Below are 17,363 nucleotides of genomic sequence, written 5' to 3' on the forward strand. Positions count from 1 at the left end.
AGGGTGGGCATTGAGGCTGACTGTCCTGGGTCTCAACACTGATGCCTTAGAGCACAAGTGGGGGCAGGAAAGAACAAGCCTAGTAGGGACCAAGGAAAATGAGCCGAACAGCCAAAGTCCTGGAATATTAAAGATTTAGGCATTACTCTTTTGACAATAGAATTCACAATGGCACTCCCCTAGAATGTCAAACCCCTATGGGTCTAAACACCTAGAATAGTAGATCCTAGGGAGAAATTTTTCTAGCATGCCTGACCCCTTAGAATGCTAAAAACCATCTGTGCACTCCAAGGAACACAGGACCTCAGTGCTTCCAACCCTCAACAGGTTGGACTGAGATCCTTAGAGTCTAATTCTCTATCTTCTCATTGTATGGGAGGGAAAACAAACCCTTAACAGAGACATCCATCCTGTCCCTAGCTCCACAGGAAAATGGTGGCTATCTTCAAAGCAGGAAGATCTCAGAGTTGGGGAAGAAAAAGGAAAAGGTCTTCCCATTTTATAGTGAAATTGCACACCCAGGTTCTTGGAGCAGAAAACACGTTGGGTCCAGGGTTTTCCAGAGTTAGATATGCTCCAGAGAGGGAGGTGAAAGTACAGAGAGTGCCCAGGCCCAAAAGGCAAGAAGAAAGGGAGACCCCTAAAGAGAGGCTCTCATGCCTCCCCATTGTCCCTGAGTCACAGCTTGAGCCACCCTCTTTCCTTGAGGAATCTCCAGACCAAGAAATCCAGAGTCAAGGTCTGGATGTGCATTTTTTGGAAATGAGGCAGGAAGGCCTACATCTTTCCAGGAAAGCCCAAACACCCACCTTTGCAGCATGAGCCCCCAGGGTTGAGTCAAGGCTTCTCCAAACACCTCACCCTTGCCCCATGAGCCCCCAGGGCTGAGTCAAGGCTGTTCCAGGAGGGGCCTCTGTCCAGCTGTCTCCTGTGCGTCATGTGCAGGAGGCCCAGCAGCTCATCTTACAAGCCAGGGCCACCTTTATATATAGCCCTGTGAGGACAGCTGCGCAGTCTGAGGGCTGCCCAGCAGAAAATCAGGGGCGCAGAGAGGAACACTTGGCACTAAGGGCCCCCACCATGACTCTGGGCTTGGAACAAGCGGAGGAACAGCGGCTGTACCAGCAGACGCTCCTGCAGGATGGACTCAAGGACATGCTGGACCACGGCAAGTTCCTGGACTGTGTGGTGCGGGCGGGTGAGCGCGAGTTCCCGTGCCACCGCCTGGTGCTGGCCGCTTGCAGCCCTTACTTCCGGGCACGCTTCCTGGCTGAACCAGAGACTGCCGGCGAACTGCGCCTGGAGGATGTGTCCCCAGACGTGGTGGCCCAGGTGCTGAACTACCTGTACACGTCAGAAATTGCGCTGGATGAGGCAAGCGTGCAGGATCTGTTCGCCGCAGCGCACCGCTTCCAGATCCCGTCCATCTTCACCATCTGTGTGTCCTTCCTGCAGAAGCGCCTGTGCCTAGCCAATTGCCTGGCCGTCTTCCGTCTCGGCCTACTACTCGACTGTGCCCGCCTGGCGGTGGCTGCCCGCGACTTCATCTGCTCGCGCTTCACGCTGGTGGCGCGCGACGCCGATTTCCTTGGGCTTTCGGCGGATGAGCTCATAGCCATCATTTCCAGCGACGGCCTCAATGTGGAGAAGGAAGAAGCGGTGTTCGAGGCGGTGATGCGGTGGGCTGGCAGCGGTGACGCGGAGGCGCAAGCAGAGCGCCAGCGCGCTCTGCCCACGGTTTTCGAGAGCGTGCGCTGCCGCCTGCTGCCTCGCGCCTTCTTGGAGAGCCGCGTGGAGCGCCACCCTCTCGTGCGTGCCCAGCCGGAATTGCTTCGCAAGGTACAGATGGTGAAGGATGCACACGAAGGCCGCATCACCATGCTGCGCAAGAAGAAGAAAGACAAGGGGAAGAAGACAGTTGGGACCAAGGAGGCTGACAAGGGCTCAAATGAAGCCAAGACAGGGGAGGATGAAGAGGATGAACGTGTCCTGCCTGGGATTCTCAATGACACACTCCGCTTTGGCATGTTCCTGCAGGATCTCATTTTCATGATCAGTGAGGAGGGTGCAGTGGCCTATGATCCAGCAGCCAACGAGTGCTACTGTGCCTCTCTCTCCACCCAGATCCCCAAGAACCATGTCAGCTTGGTCACCAAGGAGAACCAGGTCTTTGTGGCTGGGGGCCTCTTCTACAACGAGGACAACAAAGAGGATCCCATGAGTGCTTACTTCCTGCAGGTGCCTGGCTGATCTTGGGAGGGACCAGCTAGTGCTGGGTTCTGGGCACTGAGGGGCAGTTTTGGGGCCCAGGAGAGGTCTATGTCTACTTGAGGGCATTTTACTGCGTTTAGAGTGAGATAATAGACCAGGGATGTTTATTGACATCCACTTGCCTGAAAGTTGAAGATAGTTATAGGCAGCTGCACAACTTTGGTATCTCGGTTCCAGATGGATATTAGGTCCAGATTGGAGCATGTTGGGTGTTCTAGCCCTGCACAGGGGTTGGGGTCAGGCACAGTGACTAGGAGGAGCAAGGCCAGTGTAGGAGGAGCATTTGCATGAGCATTTGCAAATCGTGAGACAGGACTTGGAGTATGAAACCCATAGTGTCCTAGTTTGACCATCCTGCCTAATCCTCTCATTGTACAAATGAGGAAACTGAGACTGAGGAGGACAGTGGAATGCTCAGTCCAAGTTGGGGGTTGTGACTCTGGAATCTCAGGGGGCAGAAAGAATTTCCTGGAGACTAGCAGTATAGGTTTGAGCCTTTCTTGTTAGGTGGAATTTGGAGATGGAAAGGGGAAGGTGGCAGTATTCCTGATCGCAGAACGGTGAGCAAGGGACAGAGACAGGACCGGGATATAGAAAACTGAGGGGGTGAGGGAAGCCTGGTGCCAAGGTTAAGCTCACTGGCTTAGACTGGGCCTAATCATGGGTGTGAGGGGCAGCTCCACCAGCCAGGCCAGCAGTGAAGTCACTATTTATTTTCACTGAGCCTCTGTTTGTCAATAGGAATTATTCTTCCTGCTTGATAAGGTTGTTTGAAGGTTAACGATGCTAATGAAAGTGCTCATCAGCACAGCCCTCAGCTCTCAGAAAACTTTCCAATAAGATGAGCCACTAATATCTTTATTATAAGAGTATGGAGGTCGACAGAGCTGAAGACTGTAGATTTTAAGGATGATTTTAAGGAGGTAGGGTTACTTTGAAGTTTCCAGAGCAAGGGGCAGGCAGGCCTCGAAGAGGAAACGGCACTAAGGAAGGGCCAAGGTCACTGTCGGACCTTTCTCCTCAGTTCTGAGCCCTGGTGCCCCATTATGGTGCTACTTCTTGGCTGCTCTCTGCACAATGATGGGATGGCAGAGGGGCACCGCCTCCAGGGCCGCCTCCAGACTGCGTTGGTGCGCAGGGAGTCCTACTCCTTTCTGACCAAGGTGGCTGGGCTGGGCTGGGGGCCGGAGCGGGGTGGGCGGTGGCTGACTGGACGCCCCGCCCACAGTTTGACCACCTGGACTCGGAGTGGCTGGGCATGCCGCCGCTGCCTTCTCCGCGCTGCCTCTTTGGTCTGGGAGAGGCTCTTAACTCCATCTACGTGGTCGGCGGCCGAGAGCTGAAGGACGGGGAGAGCAGCCTGGACTCGGTCCTGTGCTACGACCGGCTGTGAGCGTGGGCTGGGGCGGGCCGGGTCCTGGGGAGGGACTGTGGATCGAGGTGGGAGCCCGGAGTCCCAGTACAGTCGCCCGACCGCTGGGAGGGGTAGGGGCGTAGGAGGGTGGGGCCCAGGGGAGTTCCTGGAATGCTTCGGGTGCACCCCGAGTGAGTGTTGGGTGGGAGGGTGAACCAAAGGCCAGGATTGGGCGCACCCTTGAGTCGGGCACCCGCCCCTTGCGTCTCCTCTAGGTCCTTCAAATGGGGCGAATCGGACCCTCTGCCATACGCAGTGTATGGCCACGCTGTTCTCTCCCATATGGACCTCGTCTACGTCATTGGTGGCAAAGGCAGCGACAGGTGAGGCTGGGTCCCCGAGCGTGTCTGCTTCAGCAGAGTTGTAAGTTCCAGTGAAAGCAGAATTCTCCTGTGGCTGGAGGTTTGTCCCCATTGCCCTGGGAGGCGGCCAAGGGCAGGGGGTCTCTATTCAGGCCTCCCTCTACGCACTCATCCATCCACCCCACAGGAAGTGCCTGAACAAGATGTGCGTCTATGACCCCAAGAAATTCGAGTGGAAGGAACTGGCACCCATGCAGACTGCCCGCTCGCTCTTTGGGGCCACCGTCCATGATGGCCGCATTTTTGTGGCAGCGGGGGTCACCGACACAGGACTGACCAGTTCTGCGGAGGTGTACAGCATCGCAGATGACAAGTATGTGGCTTTGGGCCTATGTCAGTCCTCCCTGTGTCTGCCCTGGCAGGAGTCATAGCCCCTGTCTTGGGTCCCTGCTGTTGATTTAGAACATCCCCACAGTAGTCCCTCTCTGATCAGCAGATAGGTGGGGAGGGGACTTCCCCATGAGGTAGGGCAGGGTTATGGGCTGCAGGGTCTGCAGGAGGGAGCTCCCAGGTGGAGGAGACAAGGGATACCAGGTTCCTCACTCAGAGACTCCTACCAGGCAATGGCCTTGTGCTAGTGAAAGACCTGTGAGGGAGACAGGAGCTGCCCTGCTGGGATATCAGGAAAGAAAAAATGGAGCTGACCTCCAGCTGGGCTCAGCCAGAAATAGTGGGAGAAGCCAGTTCTGGGGCCGGGTAGGTGACCAGAAGGGCTGAGACACTTTATTCTGACACTAATGAAATGCCTTTGATGGGTTTTAAACTCCACCTGTTTTTCTAACATGCCTGGTGGCAGCTGGAGAGCAGGATCAGAGATTTTCTAGGAGGCAAGGGGGCCTGAGGGGTGCAGGGTGCAGCTGTAGCAAGAGGTAACGGAAGCCTGGAGCCTGGAACTAGGGTGCAGTGGAGAAGAGCCACTGGAGGACTTAGGCCAGGGCCTCTCTGGCTGTAATACACAGAAATCTCCCTAGTGTCGTGTTAATATGCAGATTCTGGATTTCAGATATGAGGAGGGGCCTGTATTTCTAAGGATACCCTGGTAATGTTGGTGCTGCAGGCCTAGGGACCACCCTCTGAGTAGCAAGGGTTTAGGAGATGAAAGAAGGAGGGCATAGTGATGATTTGGATGTTGGGGCAAGAAAGAAGTGGATGCTTTTGAGTGAGAATGGGAGGCCATTTGTTGGAGAAACATTGGGGTTAAATAACAAGATTGAAGGTCCAGTCAGGATATGTGGACTTGAGATGCCTGCCTGAGGGTGTCCAGGAGGAGCCTACAGGGCCAGAGAGAGGGCTGAGGTAGAGGGAGAGATTGAGGGCCCAAGAGTACAGAGGGGACAAACTTCATAAGGAGAGGGGGTGCCCATGGCAGGAGCAGAGGTCCAAGCCCCAAGGGATGGTGGGGGAGATGCATTATCCAGGAAGAGTACAAGAAGCTGACCCTGGAGAGGCAGGAGGTGAGGACAGTCACCTCTGTAGTGGCAGGCCGTGGGCCCTGGATTTTACAGCCCTGGGGTGGATGGGCTTTTGGAGGGTGGGAATGAAGGCCCAGCTGCAGGAGCCGGGGAGTGAGAACAGTTAGGCTGTGAGGGGAGAAGAGGGGGACAGGAGTGCAAGGGAACAGGAGCTTAAATGGCCACTGAGGAGCCAGGGGAATGTGTCCAGGGCAGTTCTTGGGGGCCTGCTGGGGGCTGGGATCCTGAGTTAGCAGCCAGGAGTTAGTTCAGGAGAGAAGAGGGACATGGGAGATCCATGGGGGACTTTGCTGGGCCAGTTGGATAAATGACAAGGGAGCAAGGAAGGGAAAAGGGAGGAGCAAGAGAATGGGGGAGGAAGTGAAACCAGAGGGGCCGGGAGAACAGGGTCGGGATGAGCTGAGGCCCAGGCAGGGGCACCGGGCAGGCACCCAAGAAAGTCGGGAAGCAGGAAGCTGCCCTGGGAGTGTGAGAGGCTAGGACTCAGATTTCAAAGGGTGCAGCTGGAGTTGGGAACACCGGGATAGCAGGGACAGGCCCCCCAGGTGATGCACCTTCTCACCCCACTGCCACAGGTGGGCACCCTTCGAGGCCTTTCCACAGGAGCGCAGCTCACTCAGCCTGATTAGCCTGGTGGGCACCCTCTATGCCATTGGTGGTTTCGCCACACTGGAGACTGAGTCCGGAGAATTGGTCCCCACAGAGCTCAACGACATTTGGAGGTGAGCCTGGCCCCAAGGAATCAAGGGGGAATTCTGAGCAAGGCTGATTTCCCCACAGCCTGGCAAGCTCATGTGTGGGCAAAGCTGATCCCTCTTCCAGGGAATCTTGGGGGGAGGAATAACAAACACACCCCACTTGCCCCATTTCTACCAGTGGGTCTAGGTTTGCACATGTGGTACCATGCCCCACTGAGGAGCTTCAGCAGTGCTGCAGATGGGAGCTGACCCTCAGCTTAGGGTACAGACCCACAGACACAGGGCCCAGGTAGCAGCCAGGCCTCTTACCTCCGTTTTCTGGGTGCTTGGCTAGAGGAGAGTAGGGCCAGGACTAGGAAATAGTTGGACTCCAGCCTCTCAGTCATTGCTTCCCATGGCTGGTCCTTCATGGGGACAGGTGGAAGAGGCTCAGCCACCTGGGGCATACTTGAACCTTCAGTCACTTGGTGCTGCAAGTGGCCTCTGGAGGAGTAGGGCTGCTAGGGGAGTGGGGTGCAAGGAACTTCTGGAATGTTGAATATGGAAACTCTCAAGAGGACATGATTGGTGTGTGTGTGTGCAGGGGGCCAGTGTAGATCTTCCTGGAGGGAGGTGGATTTTGAGGAGTGTGGGAACCCTGGAGAGGTGGCCTTTCCTGAGGAGGTAGCTCTGGATTATGGGGTGGATTTTCTTGGTCGTGACTCTTTGGGAGGCCCCCTTCCAAGAGCATGGGAATTTCCAGGTATCTAGAGATAGACCTGGGCTGGGGTACACTTCCTGGAGATGGGTGTAACGTACGCAGCCAACCCTCCCTGCTGGGTCCCATTTTGGACTCAGCTGATGAAGCTCTTCACCCTTGTCCCCACTCTTCCCCCCACCCCAGATATAACGAGGAGGAGAAGAAGTGGGAGGGCCTCCTGCGGGAGATGGCCTATGCAGCCAGCGCCACCTTCCTGCCTGTGCGGCTCAACGTGCTGCGCCTGACTAAGATGTGACCAGCCTAGAGGGACCTAACTAAGAACCCCTCCCATCCCCCAGCCCTCACAGTCCTGACCTTGTGGGGTTCTAGGGAGGAGGCTGGGAGAGGCAAGAGCCCACCTGGGTCCGGTTATGGTGCCCCGAGGGGCTGCTTCAGTCAGAGAAGGGCTATTGCTGCCCAGTGTTAGCCTTTCAGGCAGGAAGGAGAAACTCAGGGCCCCTCCAGGGTCATCCTGTTTCCCCTGGGTCCTCTTGGCTCATAAGCCATTATCACAGCGGGGTATCCAAGGCTGTGTCCTGGCCATGCCCCCAGTCTGGCCACGTGTGCCAGTAAAATTTCCCACAGGACACGTCCACTTGCCCATCTGATGGGAGTGTCCCCATCAAGTGCAGCTTGCAATGTGGGTACGTCTCCTTCTTCAAGAAGGAATAAAATACCTTCTAAGCGAGTAGTTCAGGGTCTGAAATCAGGTTCTCCAAGAGTCAATAATCAGGTGGTTTGAAATTTCGGCCCTTAATATTCTGCTTTTGGGTTGTCAAGGTGGGAGGTCTTTCCCTCATGTGCTGCCCCTTCCACACTGTGTGGGACCCCCTCCCTGAGACCTGGAAACTCCAGCTCTTCAGCCATGATGGACAAGGAGCCAGGAGATTGCTGGGAACAAGGGGAAGGGAACAGCCCAACTGTGGTAGAAAAGTCTTTTATTCTGTCAGTGAGGCCCTTCTGGCCCCGCCTGGGCCTGGGACCCAGGAGCCCCCTCCCACCTACTCTAGCTTCTCTTTGTCCTGCCTGTGCTCCTCCTCCAGTGCTAGGGCTCGCTCACGTTCCTTCACCAGCTGGACACCACAGTAGGTGACAAACAGGATGGCCAGCGTGGTCTGGGGGAACCCTGTTGGGGAAGGAGTCATCAGTGCCCACAGCAGCCCATCCGCAATGACTTTTCTCTTCCCATCCCTCTCCCCATTGGATGGCCCTCCTTGCCGAGTCCCTGGGATACTGGGGTATGGAAGGAGCATTTCAGAAGGTCACAGTCCTTGAGGTCGATATATCCCAAACCCATCTCTCACCTGTAAGTAGCAGACGTCGGGCGACCAGTTCTGTGAACTCGAAGCTGTTCAGGCTTACAAGGTTGTACATGATGATGGCCCAGAAGTTTATGGCCCCACAAAGAGCCCGGACCCTACGGGACATCTGCTCTGACAGACGGGCCTGCCCAGTTCAGGAGAGCATTGGCAGCAAGGTGAGAGGCCCAAAGGAAAGAGGACATGGTTGGTTAATGGCCTGGCCTACAGGGCCACTTATCCTGGGGATATTCACGGGGGTCTGGGAATCCCAGGCCAATTCTCCGCCATTATTAAACATGGGGAAACTGAGTCCTGGGGAGAGGATAAGAACTGGCAAACCAGGCCAGGCCTCCGTGTATTGGGCCTGATCCACAGAAGGAAGAAAGGGACAGATTCCCACAGGATAAGCCATTGCCCTGACAATCAGGAAGGCGGTGGTGAGAAAGTTCTAGGCTGGAGATCAAGTGTGTCCGGACGCCTCCACCCTGTCCTGCGACCCTACCAATCTCAGCCCATCCCAGTCCCAGACCTCCCCTGCTTACCTCAACTTGTGCAAGAGGCCCATGTTCTGCCAGCTTCTGTACCCAGAGCTCAAAGTTGAGGCCAAAGCAGTTAAGGAATGACCACAAGTAGACAATGTCACAAGGCCCAAGCCACAGAGTGGTGATGGCAAATGTGGCCGCTGAGGCCACCAGCTCTGGGATCACTGCAGAGTGCTCCCCACCAAGGTGGTCATACACATATCTGCGGGAAAGATGAAAGCAGAGGCCGGTGGAAGGGTGGGAAAGGACAGGTGTGAGGCCAGCAGAGGATGCACAACAGGCGCAGCCCTCCTCCTGCTGTCACCCTGGGGACAAGACGATGTTTTGAACTTAGGTGACTGATTTTCCTCTGCCCAACTCCAAATTTCAGAGGGCTCAGCCTTGGACTTTGTGTCTTCTCTAGCTGTGTTCATTCACTCCTCCAAAAATCTCATTCAGACTCAAGACTTTGAACACTGCTTGTTTAGCCCAGTCTCTCTTTGATTTGTGTCTCCAATTGCTTCTAGACATCTCACTTGAATGACTGATTCCCCCCTCTCTGCCCAAACCGGCTCCATTCCCATCTCCATCATCCCTTCAGTTACTACAAGCCCTGGTACCATTTTGGATTCTCAGTTTCCCTATTCATTCACATCCAAACCAGCAAATTCTATTGACTCCGGTCAGTCCTGACCACTGCTCATAGCTTCTACCCTCCTCCCACTGGAGTCCAGGTGGACTAGGCCACTTAATGGCCTTCCTACTTTGGCCTTTGTCTGCTGTCCCCCAGCCCCTTTTTCATACAGCAGCCAGAGGCTTAGCTCAGATCACATCATTTCCATGGTTAAACCACGCCCCCATGGCTTCCTATGGCAATTAGAGTATTAGAGAATCCCTGTCGCTGGTTTTCTGCCTTTTCCCCCCATCTCTGATCCACCATTTTCTCCCTCCCTCCCTCTGCCTGCCTTATTAGTCTTTCTGATCTTCACACACACACAGTTGGTACATGTCTCAAAGTCTTTGCCCTGGTAGTTCCCTCTACCTGGAATTCCATCACCCTCCTCCACCCCACACATCTCCTTATCACTCAAGTCTCAGTTCAAATATCTCCTCACAGAAGGCCGCCCAGACCCCAGCTAAAGAAGCTTCTACCCTGTAACCAATTCTATCCCCTTACACTTACCACTCTCTAAAATTATCTTATTGATGTTTGTTTGCCTGTTTATGGTTTACCTGTTTTCCTCCCCCACTAGACTGTAAGCTCCATGATTTCAGGGTCTTTGCCATATTCACTGCTTGTATCCCCAGTGCCTAGAACAGTGCTTGGCACACAGTAGGTGCTCAATAAATATTTGTTAAATAAATTCAGTGGAAGACTCATTGACTAAGCTGCCTCTCCACTCCTTGACCTCCTCATTTCCATTGGTTTCTTCTCCACTGCACCTCAGCCACCCACTCCCATGGTCAGACCCCAACTCTGTCACCATTTGAAATTTCACTCCTTGTTAATTCTCACTTTTTGCCCAACCCCTTCTGACACTTGGCTCCCCAGCTCGTTCTTCAATTCCACTGATCCCTCCCATCTTTACCACCCTCTTTAACAGGCTTATGCTCAATGAGTCATCATTATAAATAACCTTAAGCCCCTTATTTTTCAATTCTTCCTTCTTGACCATCTGGGAGAGCCGATTACCAGCTTTCTCTTGACCTGCACCCCCGAGGCTAAGCCCTGATGGGAAAGCCTCACGTCTTCACACGTTGGAGGCTGAAACCCACTACCTCCAACCCCACCTGGCCTCTCGGAGCTGAGCTCTCTATAGGCAGGTGCTTCTCCCACATTGCAATGGCTACCGCACCCCTCTCTCTCCTGCAAGTATGAGAGGGTGTGGTGGGCACTTGGGAAGGAGGGCCTGAATGCTGCCTCCTCGGCCTGTACTGGCTTCTCTTCTTCTTCCTGAAGGCGGGCCTCTGCCTGAGAGTGGACACCATCACCTCCTCCCTCCTCAGGACCTCAGTCCACCAATTGCCCCTCCATACTGCATTACCGGCTCTTCTGTTGAATAGTTCCCCTCAGCACCAGGGGTGTCCCAGTACCTCCTACCTTTAAAACACCCCACAACTCCCTTTGGTTACCCCTCTGTCTTACTCCTTCAGTCCCAGGCTTCTCCCAGAAGTTGTCCACACACTCCCCCCCAGTTCCTTGATTCCCTTTCACTGCCCCTGCCTCCCCAGGCGAAGGCTGAAAAGCTCCATGTCACCAATGCTAATCCTCAGCCTCCAGCTCCCTTGAACCTCAGCAGCACCTGGCCCCGTGGCCCCCTCCATGCCTAGATGGTCTTCCCAAGCTTCCAGGGTGTCACATGGCCTTGATTCTTCTCCTTCTCCTCAGTTCCTTCTCCTGGCTCTTCCTTCTCCCTCCAACCAAAGTCCTTGCGGGACCAATATTGGCTGACCCCAACTCTCCTCGACCTGTACCCCAGGTTTTATGCACTCGAGGCTGCAGCACAACTACTCTCCATCATGACATCCACAGTCCCACCATTCCTCCTGACTTCTCTGAGTCCCTGGCCCTCAGATTCCCTGGATTTCCCTAATGGTGCCCCCCCCCATTCCATCTAGATGTTTCTCAAACAGAACCTCTCTCTAGAAGTCACCCCATTCTCCCATGCTGAAGATAGGGGCCCAGAAGTCATATCCTTCTTTTGGATGCCCGTACTGAATGGCAGCTCCTGGTGTCTCTGCCCCCCTAGCCCCTTCTCTCCACTTCCAGGGCCCTCAGCCAAGTCCAAACCTGTCTCTCACCTAGACCTCACTCGTCTAAGGCAGACTTACTGTCTCCTTGCTTTCCCTGGCCTAGGGGTGCTCTCTAAAACCATGGGTAAATCTTGGCACTGCCCAGACATGTGGCACTATAGCTGTGGCCACCCCCTCACCCCAACTCACTTGCAAAGCCAGTCATTGATGCCCCGGTCGAAGTGTCTGTGTGGAAAGAGCAGAAGGGTGTGAGTCCACCTGACACAGAGCTCCCACGGCACAGCGGGAGGGGACATGGTAGGATGGGAAGAGGCTCAGGGGCGGTGGGCATCCAAGGTTGCGACCCCCTCCACTGCTTGTACTCACGTTTCCCCAAAGACATAGAGCGCAGTGATGCACTTAGGAGGCTGAGGCGGATCCAGGTGGTCCAGGCGCGCCACGGTGTTGACGACACCGAAGAGGACCGCAGCCTTCACCCAGTCATACACCAGGTTTGAATAGGCTAGGCCAGCTGGGGACAAGGTGCTGTCACTACCCAGGGCACATCATCACCTTGGCCTCCCCTGATAACCCCCAAGTCCCAGGGGAGGTGCTGAGCCCTGCCTTCCCCCTGGACACTTCTCTCCAAAGGTTGGGGGAGAGGAGAAGTCCTTGCCACCTGCAGCCCACAGGGAGAATTTGCCTCTTCCTGGGGGAGCACCAGGCCCCACCTTCCCCGTGGGGACCCCCATCTCCACTTGTGAAAATCAATCACAGCCCTGATGAAGGGCAGGCTGTTGGAGATACTGCTCCAGCCTCATAGGACAAAGCTAAGGTCAAGTCCCAGGCATTTCAAAGAAATAAGTCCCCGTTCCTGCACCCTTGGTGATGTGGGGACCCACCGAGGGCGCTGTCTGGGAGGCGATTGGCAAACTTGAGGTCATTGGGGATGGTGAGGATGTAGAAGAAGTGAAAGAAGATGTCCACTGCTATGATGGCCACCACGCTGAGACCTGCCTGGGCCCGGATGCGCCACAGCTCGCCCTCGGGCCTCACTGGTTCCACCTCGCTCACCTGGAGGGATGCAAAATGTCTGGGGGAGTGCCAAGTGTCTGCCATGAGGAGCCCTGCCCCAGTGGGGGTCCCCCTGGGTGGGAGGAGGCAGGCTGCACCCAAAAATTCCGCCCAAGGGTGGAGACACCCTGAAGTCTGGGGAGGGTTCTGTCCGACAAGGGGAGACCAGTCCTGTCTTGGGAGCCCCATTTGAGCAGGAGGGGAACGGTCATGGCCTGGGAGTCCTGTCTGAGAGAAGACACACATCTCCACCATGTGATCCTTGTCTAAGGCGGAAACGTGGCTGCATCCTGGGGTCCTACCTGAAGATGGGGTACAGCCTGCCTGGGGAGTTCTACCTGAGATAGGAGCCTCTGTCTGAAAAAGGAGACCTAGCCTTGTTCTGGGAGGCCACAAGATGTCCCCTAACCTGAGTGTGGAAGCGATCAAAGGTCATGATGGGCCCAAAGAAGAAGAAGGGCAGGTAGAAGTTGTACTTGAGCAGGTCGGCTAGGGAGTAGCGGCGGTCAGGGCGGGCACAGCTCTCCAGTGCGAAGCTGGTGCAACGCAGCACGGTAAAGCCGCAGCCCCCGTGAAACAGCACCTCTTGAAGATCAAAAGTGCCTGTTACAAACCCGCTCTGGAGGGGAGAGAACAGGCCGCCAGCTCACCAGGGGGCCTCACACCTCTGGGGAAAAGAAACCCCTTTCCAGCTTCCCAGGGGGGCCCCAGCTTGGTCCTGCCCTTCCCCTCTTCCAGAGCCAGTTAACATTGACGATTGCTCTATCCCAGCAATGTGATAGAGCAGAGGACGAGTTGGACACACTGTGCTGCAGTGCAGGTGACCGCCTGGTTGTCAAGGCACACTCAAAGGCTTGAAGATGGGTGAAAAAGTGAAGGAAATACTTGGGGATACTCAGGAGGCAAAGGCTTTAAATGAAGCAAATGGCTTGGGGTCCTATCCCTGTACCCTTCCAATACTCCAGTGCATACCTGCCAGGAGATGAGGGGGTCCATCTTGAAGGAGGCCAGGCTGGCCAGGCCAAGGCCAAGACAGAGCCAGGGCTGACCCAAGAGTGAGGCCACGTAGAGGCCCACACAGTGGCCAAGCAGCAGCAGCAGGTACCAAGGGCCCATTGTGCCCATCACAGCCAGGGCTCCGTACACAGCATACATCCAGGAGCGGAGCTGTGGAGATGTGAGGTTCTGGTTTTCCTCTGCTCCTGGGGGTAGGACCCCTGAATAGATTTCCCACAACCTTTGCAGCTAAGGAGAAGCTGATGAGGGCGGGGGGCAGATTCAGCTCACCTGGGGGGCAACCATTGTGCAGAGTTTGGCAAACAGCACGTGTCCAGAGAGGGCGAAGATGATGACATTTCGGAAGGAAGTGAACCACATCACCCACTCAAAGTCAGCTACATCCTGGGACAGCCAGGGACGGGAGGTAAGGAAGGTTAGGGTGGGTGAGGGAGGATAGCAGGCGGGTACCCCAGCTGGGCAGAGCCCTAGCACCTTCCCAGGTCCCTTGTTCTTCTCATGCATTAGAAGAGGAGCAATGGCTCCAGGTCCCTGAAGTCCCCTCTGAAGGAAGTACCCAGACAGAAATGAAGGGAGGAATGAGGGCACCACGTGGACAGCACTGTCCCTCAAATCCCTCTCCCCCTCTGCTCAGCACAGTGCCTGACACTCTACCACTGCTGCCCTGTTCCTGGGAAGGGTGGTGCTGGAGGCCCCGCTGAAGCTCATCCTGCTTATGGACCTGTTTTCTAAGTGAGTCGGGCTGGGGAGGGGCCATGGAGAAGCTGAGGTGCTGAGGCTCAAGCTAGAGACCCCCTTTGTGAGACGCCAGAAAATCTGGGATAGCGGAGAGTGGGGAAGAGTTAGGGATGGAGACATGTGCCAGGGGTCGGGGACCCTAAGCAGGGACCCTGGGATGTGGGAGACCTACCATCTTCCGGCCAATGTACTCCCAGCCGGGTCGCACAGACTCCCGGAAGGCCTTCCTGTGGGCCCCATCTGAGAACAGAGCGTGGCCTCAGTGGAAGAGGTCTTTTACATGCCCTCCCAGGCCTACCCCCAAGGACGAGGCTGCCCCCACCTGGGGAGAGGGGAACAGGTCTGCCAGGTGTATAGCTCTGGGAACAGGGCAGAAGTTAGGGGAATGTGGGTCTCTTGTTCTGCCCCTGCCTCGCCCTGGGTCTTGGTGTGTATCTATCTGGGTCCAGGTCTCTGTGTCTCTGAGTGTCTATGTATGTGGGGGGACAGGCTCTGTGTCCATGTCTCTAGGTCTGGGACCTATATATTTCTTGCCTTACTGATTAGAACCCTGAGGCCCCCAGGGGAAGATAGAGCCCACCCCTGCCCCAGGGCCCAGCTGTTACCTTGGGATGCTTCAAGGAGGCCCCGGCCAGCATAGGCCAGGGACCCACTCAGCACCAGGAAGTAGAGACCCAGCTCAGCTGCAGGCAGTGCTGTCTTGATGCCCATAGCCTGGACAGGGCTGGGGAGATAGGCAGGTGAGGGCCCAGCCTCCAGCCCCACCTCATGGACCCCTACGGGGGTGCTAGGCCTCCATTCTGAACAGAGACCACTCCATCCACCCCTTGGGGTCTGGGGAAGTGTAGCCTCACTCTCCCCACCCCTGTGTGCCCTTCACTCCTCCCCTCCCGACTACTGCTCCAGTTCCAACCCCTCTCACTGAAGGTTCTTGACAGTCTAGTCTCCACTCAGTCTACCTTTGTCACCTTCCTTTACTCCTTCACACCTTTCGGATGGATTGGTCTCCACCCTCTGCCAAGACTCCTGCCAAGGCCCTCTTGAACTTTCAGGAGAGGAAACCCTATCTCTAGCACCTCAATCAGGTTTCTGGCCTCCAGGGTCCCCCTACCTCAGTGAGACTCCTTCAGCTCCTAAGAAAGCCAAACTCTTTCCAAGACCCCTTCTCTGACTCCTACTCACACCCTGAGTGGCCTTTCCTTCTCTGAGACCCTGTAACCTCCCAGATCCTGTTCCCAGCACCAAGCGTCATTCAGCCTTTTATCTTTTGCAGACCCCACACCCAGCAAGCCCCCCCCCCCCGCCCCCGCGCTCTAGCCTGCCTCGTCCCTGGTCCCTGCCTGTGTCTGCATACTGTCCCACCCGCAGTGCTCTGTGTACTCTGGTCCTGGCCACTGTCTGGAGGCTGTGCTATTTGAGAAGGTGCCCTGGAGAAGTGGGTGTGGGGCCAGGCAGGGCCAGGAGGGCACAGGGAGCATGCTGGCTGCTGTCCAAGGTGCTGACCAGTTTAAGGGCCAGGGTGAGTCTAGCCACTCCCTCCTGCCAGCACCCAGCTTGTTCCCAGGAGTCCTGCTGGGCCAACCCTGGGAACTCAGCTAGCACCTATGCTCTTTCCATCCTGCTTCAGCCTGGCCCAGTGTCTTCCTAAGGGACCCATAGGTACGGACTCAGGGCCTAAATGAATGAGAGGAACATGTGTAGGTGCCCCTTGGGCTGAGTTGGGCCCTGTTTCCCACCTCAGATCCTCCCCTAAATCACAGGCCAGCCTTCCCCACCCTGTGGCCAGCTCCTCTGGACCCCCACAGCTGACATTCTCCCCATTTTACAGATGGAGGGGGTCACAGGCCAAAATGGGGAAGGGACCCATTAAAGCCACAGGACGATCCTGGGACAGGGTTTCGTCTCCCCTCAAGACCAGATATTCTCCGTGAGCCCCTCTGGAATCTCAGATGAGGCCATTGCTGCCCTGCCCGTGTCAGGGGGCTGCCAGGGGGCTGTCATCGGAGGCCGAGGGCCAGTATGCCTCCTCATCAGCAGGGTGGGGGGGAGGGAGGCCTCGGGGATCAGGTTAATGGAGCAGAAGCTTGAAACCGGAGCACGGCGAAGAGCCCGCAGAATAGCTTTGTCAGCTGCCTCCCACTCGCCACTTTCCAATTTTAGCTCCCCATGGCCGGTGCAGAAGTGTCCCCAGTGAGGCCTCAGTGAGGAGCTGGACCCCAGCCCGGGGCCTTTCCTGTTAGACCCCCCCAACGTGGACCAGCCTGTGGAAGCAGGAGTGGTCCCTTCCCCCGGTCCTGTCTCAGGTGCACCTGGAGCAAAGCCCAACTTGGGGCCTGTGATCTGCAATCAGGAGCCTGGGGTGGGCCCCACAGGTCTCCAGGGCCCCAGAATGGCTGCATCCCCAGCTGGCACTGACCTTGAGGAGGCTGCGAGGGACCCTGGCACACTGCCCACCTCGGGGCTCCGGGGTCCTTGTATCCGACTGTGCGTCTGTCCGACCAGCTGAGCTCTGGGGCCACAGTGGGGTGTGTCCAGCCCTGGGGTCCCCACCCCCTCGAGGCTATGAGCGGTGAGTGGTGACAGCAGGCAGAGGAGGGGGAGGAGGAGGGTAGGGAGGAGGTGGCCTTCCTGGAGGGGAGCTGAGCAGAGTGCTGCAGAGCTGCTGGCCGCAGGGAGCCGCAGGGAGCCGCAGGGAGGCTGGGGGGGGGGAGGGGGTGGCCAGAGGCACAGACTCAGACAGGGACACCTGGGTCTCACTTTAGTCTGTGCCCTTGCCCCTAGAGATCCTGTGTGTCTCTCTCTCTCTTGCTACTAGCCAGGACACCCTTCTTTCAGGAAGCCTTCCAGGTGGCCCCACGAGCCTCTACAGACTTGTGAGCCCTGCCCCCGATGTAGTGTCACATTCACACACACGAAAATGCTTTCCTATCTCTGCTCTGTGGACTGTAGTTCCCACTTTACATGCCACCTCCCGAGGGCTGTCCAGGGAAAACCTCTCGTTCCTTTTTTATCAAGCCAACTGC

The 17,363-nt window shown here is 56.2% G+C and overlaps 2 protein-coding genes across 2 annotated transcripts; one reads left to right on the forward strand and one right to left on the reverse strand.

The window, feature by feature from the left end:
• The first annotated feature begins 1,031 nt into the window (after positions 1 to 1,031).
• Positions 1,032 to 10,142, forward strand: Klhl40 (kelch like family member 40). Its single transcript, XM_046437737.2, has 6 exons — positions 1,032 to 2,238; positions 3,500 to 3,660; positions 3,901 to 4,008; positions 4,175 to 4,360; positions 6,095 to 6,241; positions 7,101 to 10,142. The coding sequence occupies exons 1-6, from the start codon at positions 1,081 to 1,083 to the stop codon at positions 7,210 to 7,212; spliced, it is 1,872 nt and encodes a 623-aa protein (XP_046293693.1). The 5' UTR covers positions 1,032 to 1,080; the 3' UTR covers positions 7,213 to 10,142.
• On the reverse strand, positions 7,878 to 16,991 carry Hhatl (hedgehog acyltransferase like). The gene is made up of 12 exons (XM_046437738.2): positions 16,757 to 16,991; positions 14,946 to 15,064; positions 14,513 to 14,580; positions 13,873 to 13,986; positions 13,558 to 13,752; positions 12,995 to 13,204; positions 12,414 to 12,585; positions 11,899 to 12,043; positions 11,722 to 11,757; positions 8,800 to 9,001; positions 8,261 to 8,402; positions 7,878 to 8,082 (listed from the first exon to the last, which is right to left on the reverse strand). The coding sequence occupies exons 2-12, from the start codon at positions 15,049 to 15,051 to the stop codon at positions 7,958 to 7,960; spliced, it is 1,515 nt and encodes a 504-aa protein (XP_046293694.1). The 5' UTR covers positions 15,052 to 15,064; positions 16,757 to 16,991; the 3' UTR covers positions 7,878 to 7,957.
• Between the last annotated feature and the right edge of the window lie 372 nt (positions 16,992 to 17,363).

The sequence above is a fragment of the Marmota monax genome, unplaced genomic scaffold, assembly GCF_021218885.2.
Source record: "Marmota monax isolate L192 unplaced genomic scaffold, Marmota_monax_Labrador192_F-V1.1 WCK01_AAM20220418_F8-fsc00021, whole genome shotgun sequence".
In the NCBI taxonomy this organism is placed as follows: domain Eukaryota; kingdom Metazoa; phylum Chordata; class Mammalia; order Rodentia; family Sciuridae; genus Marmota; species Marmota monax.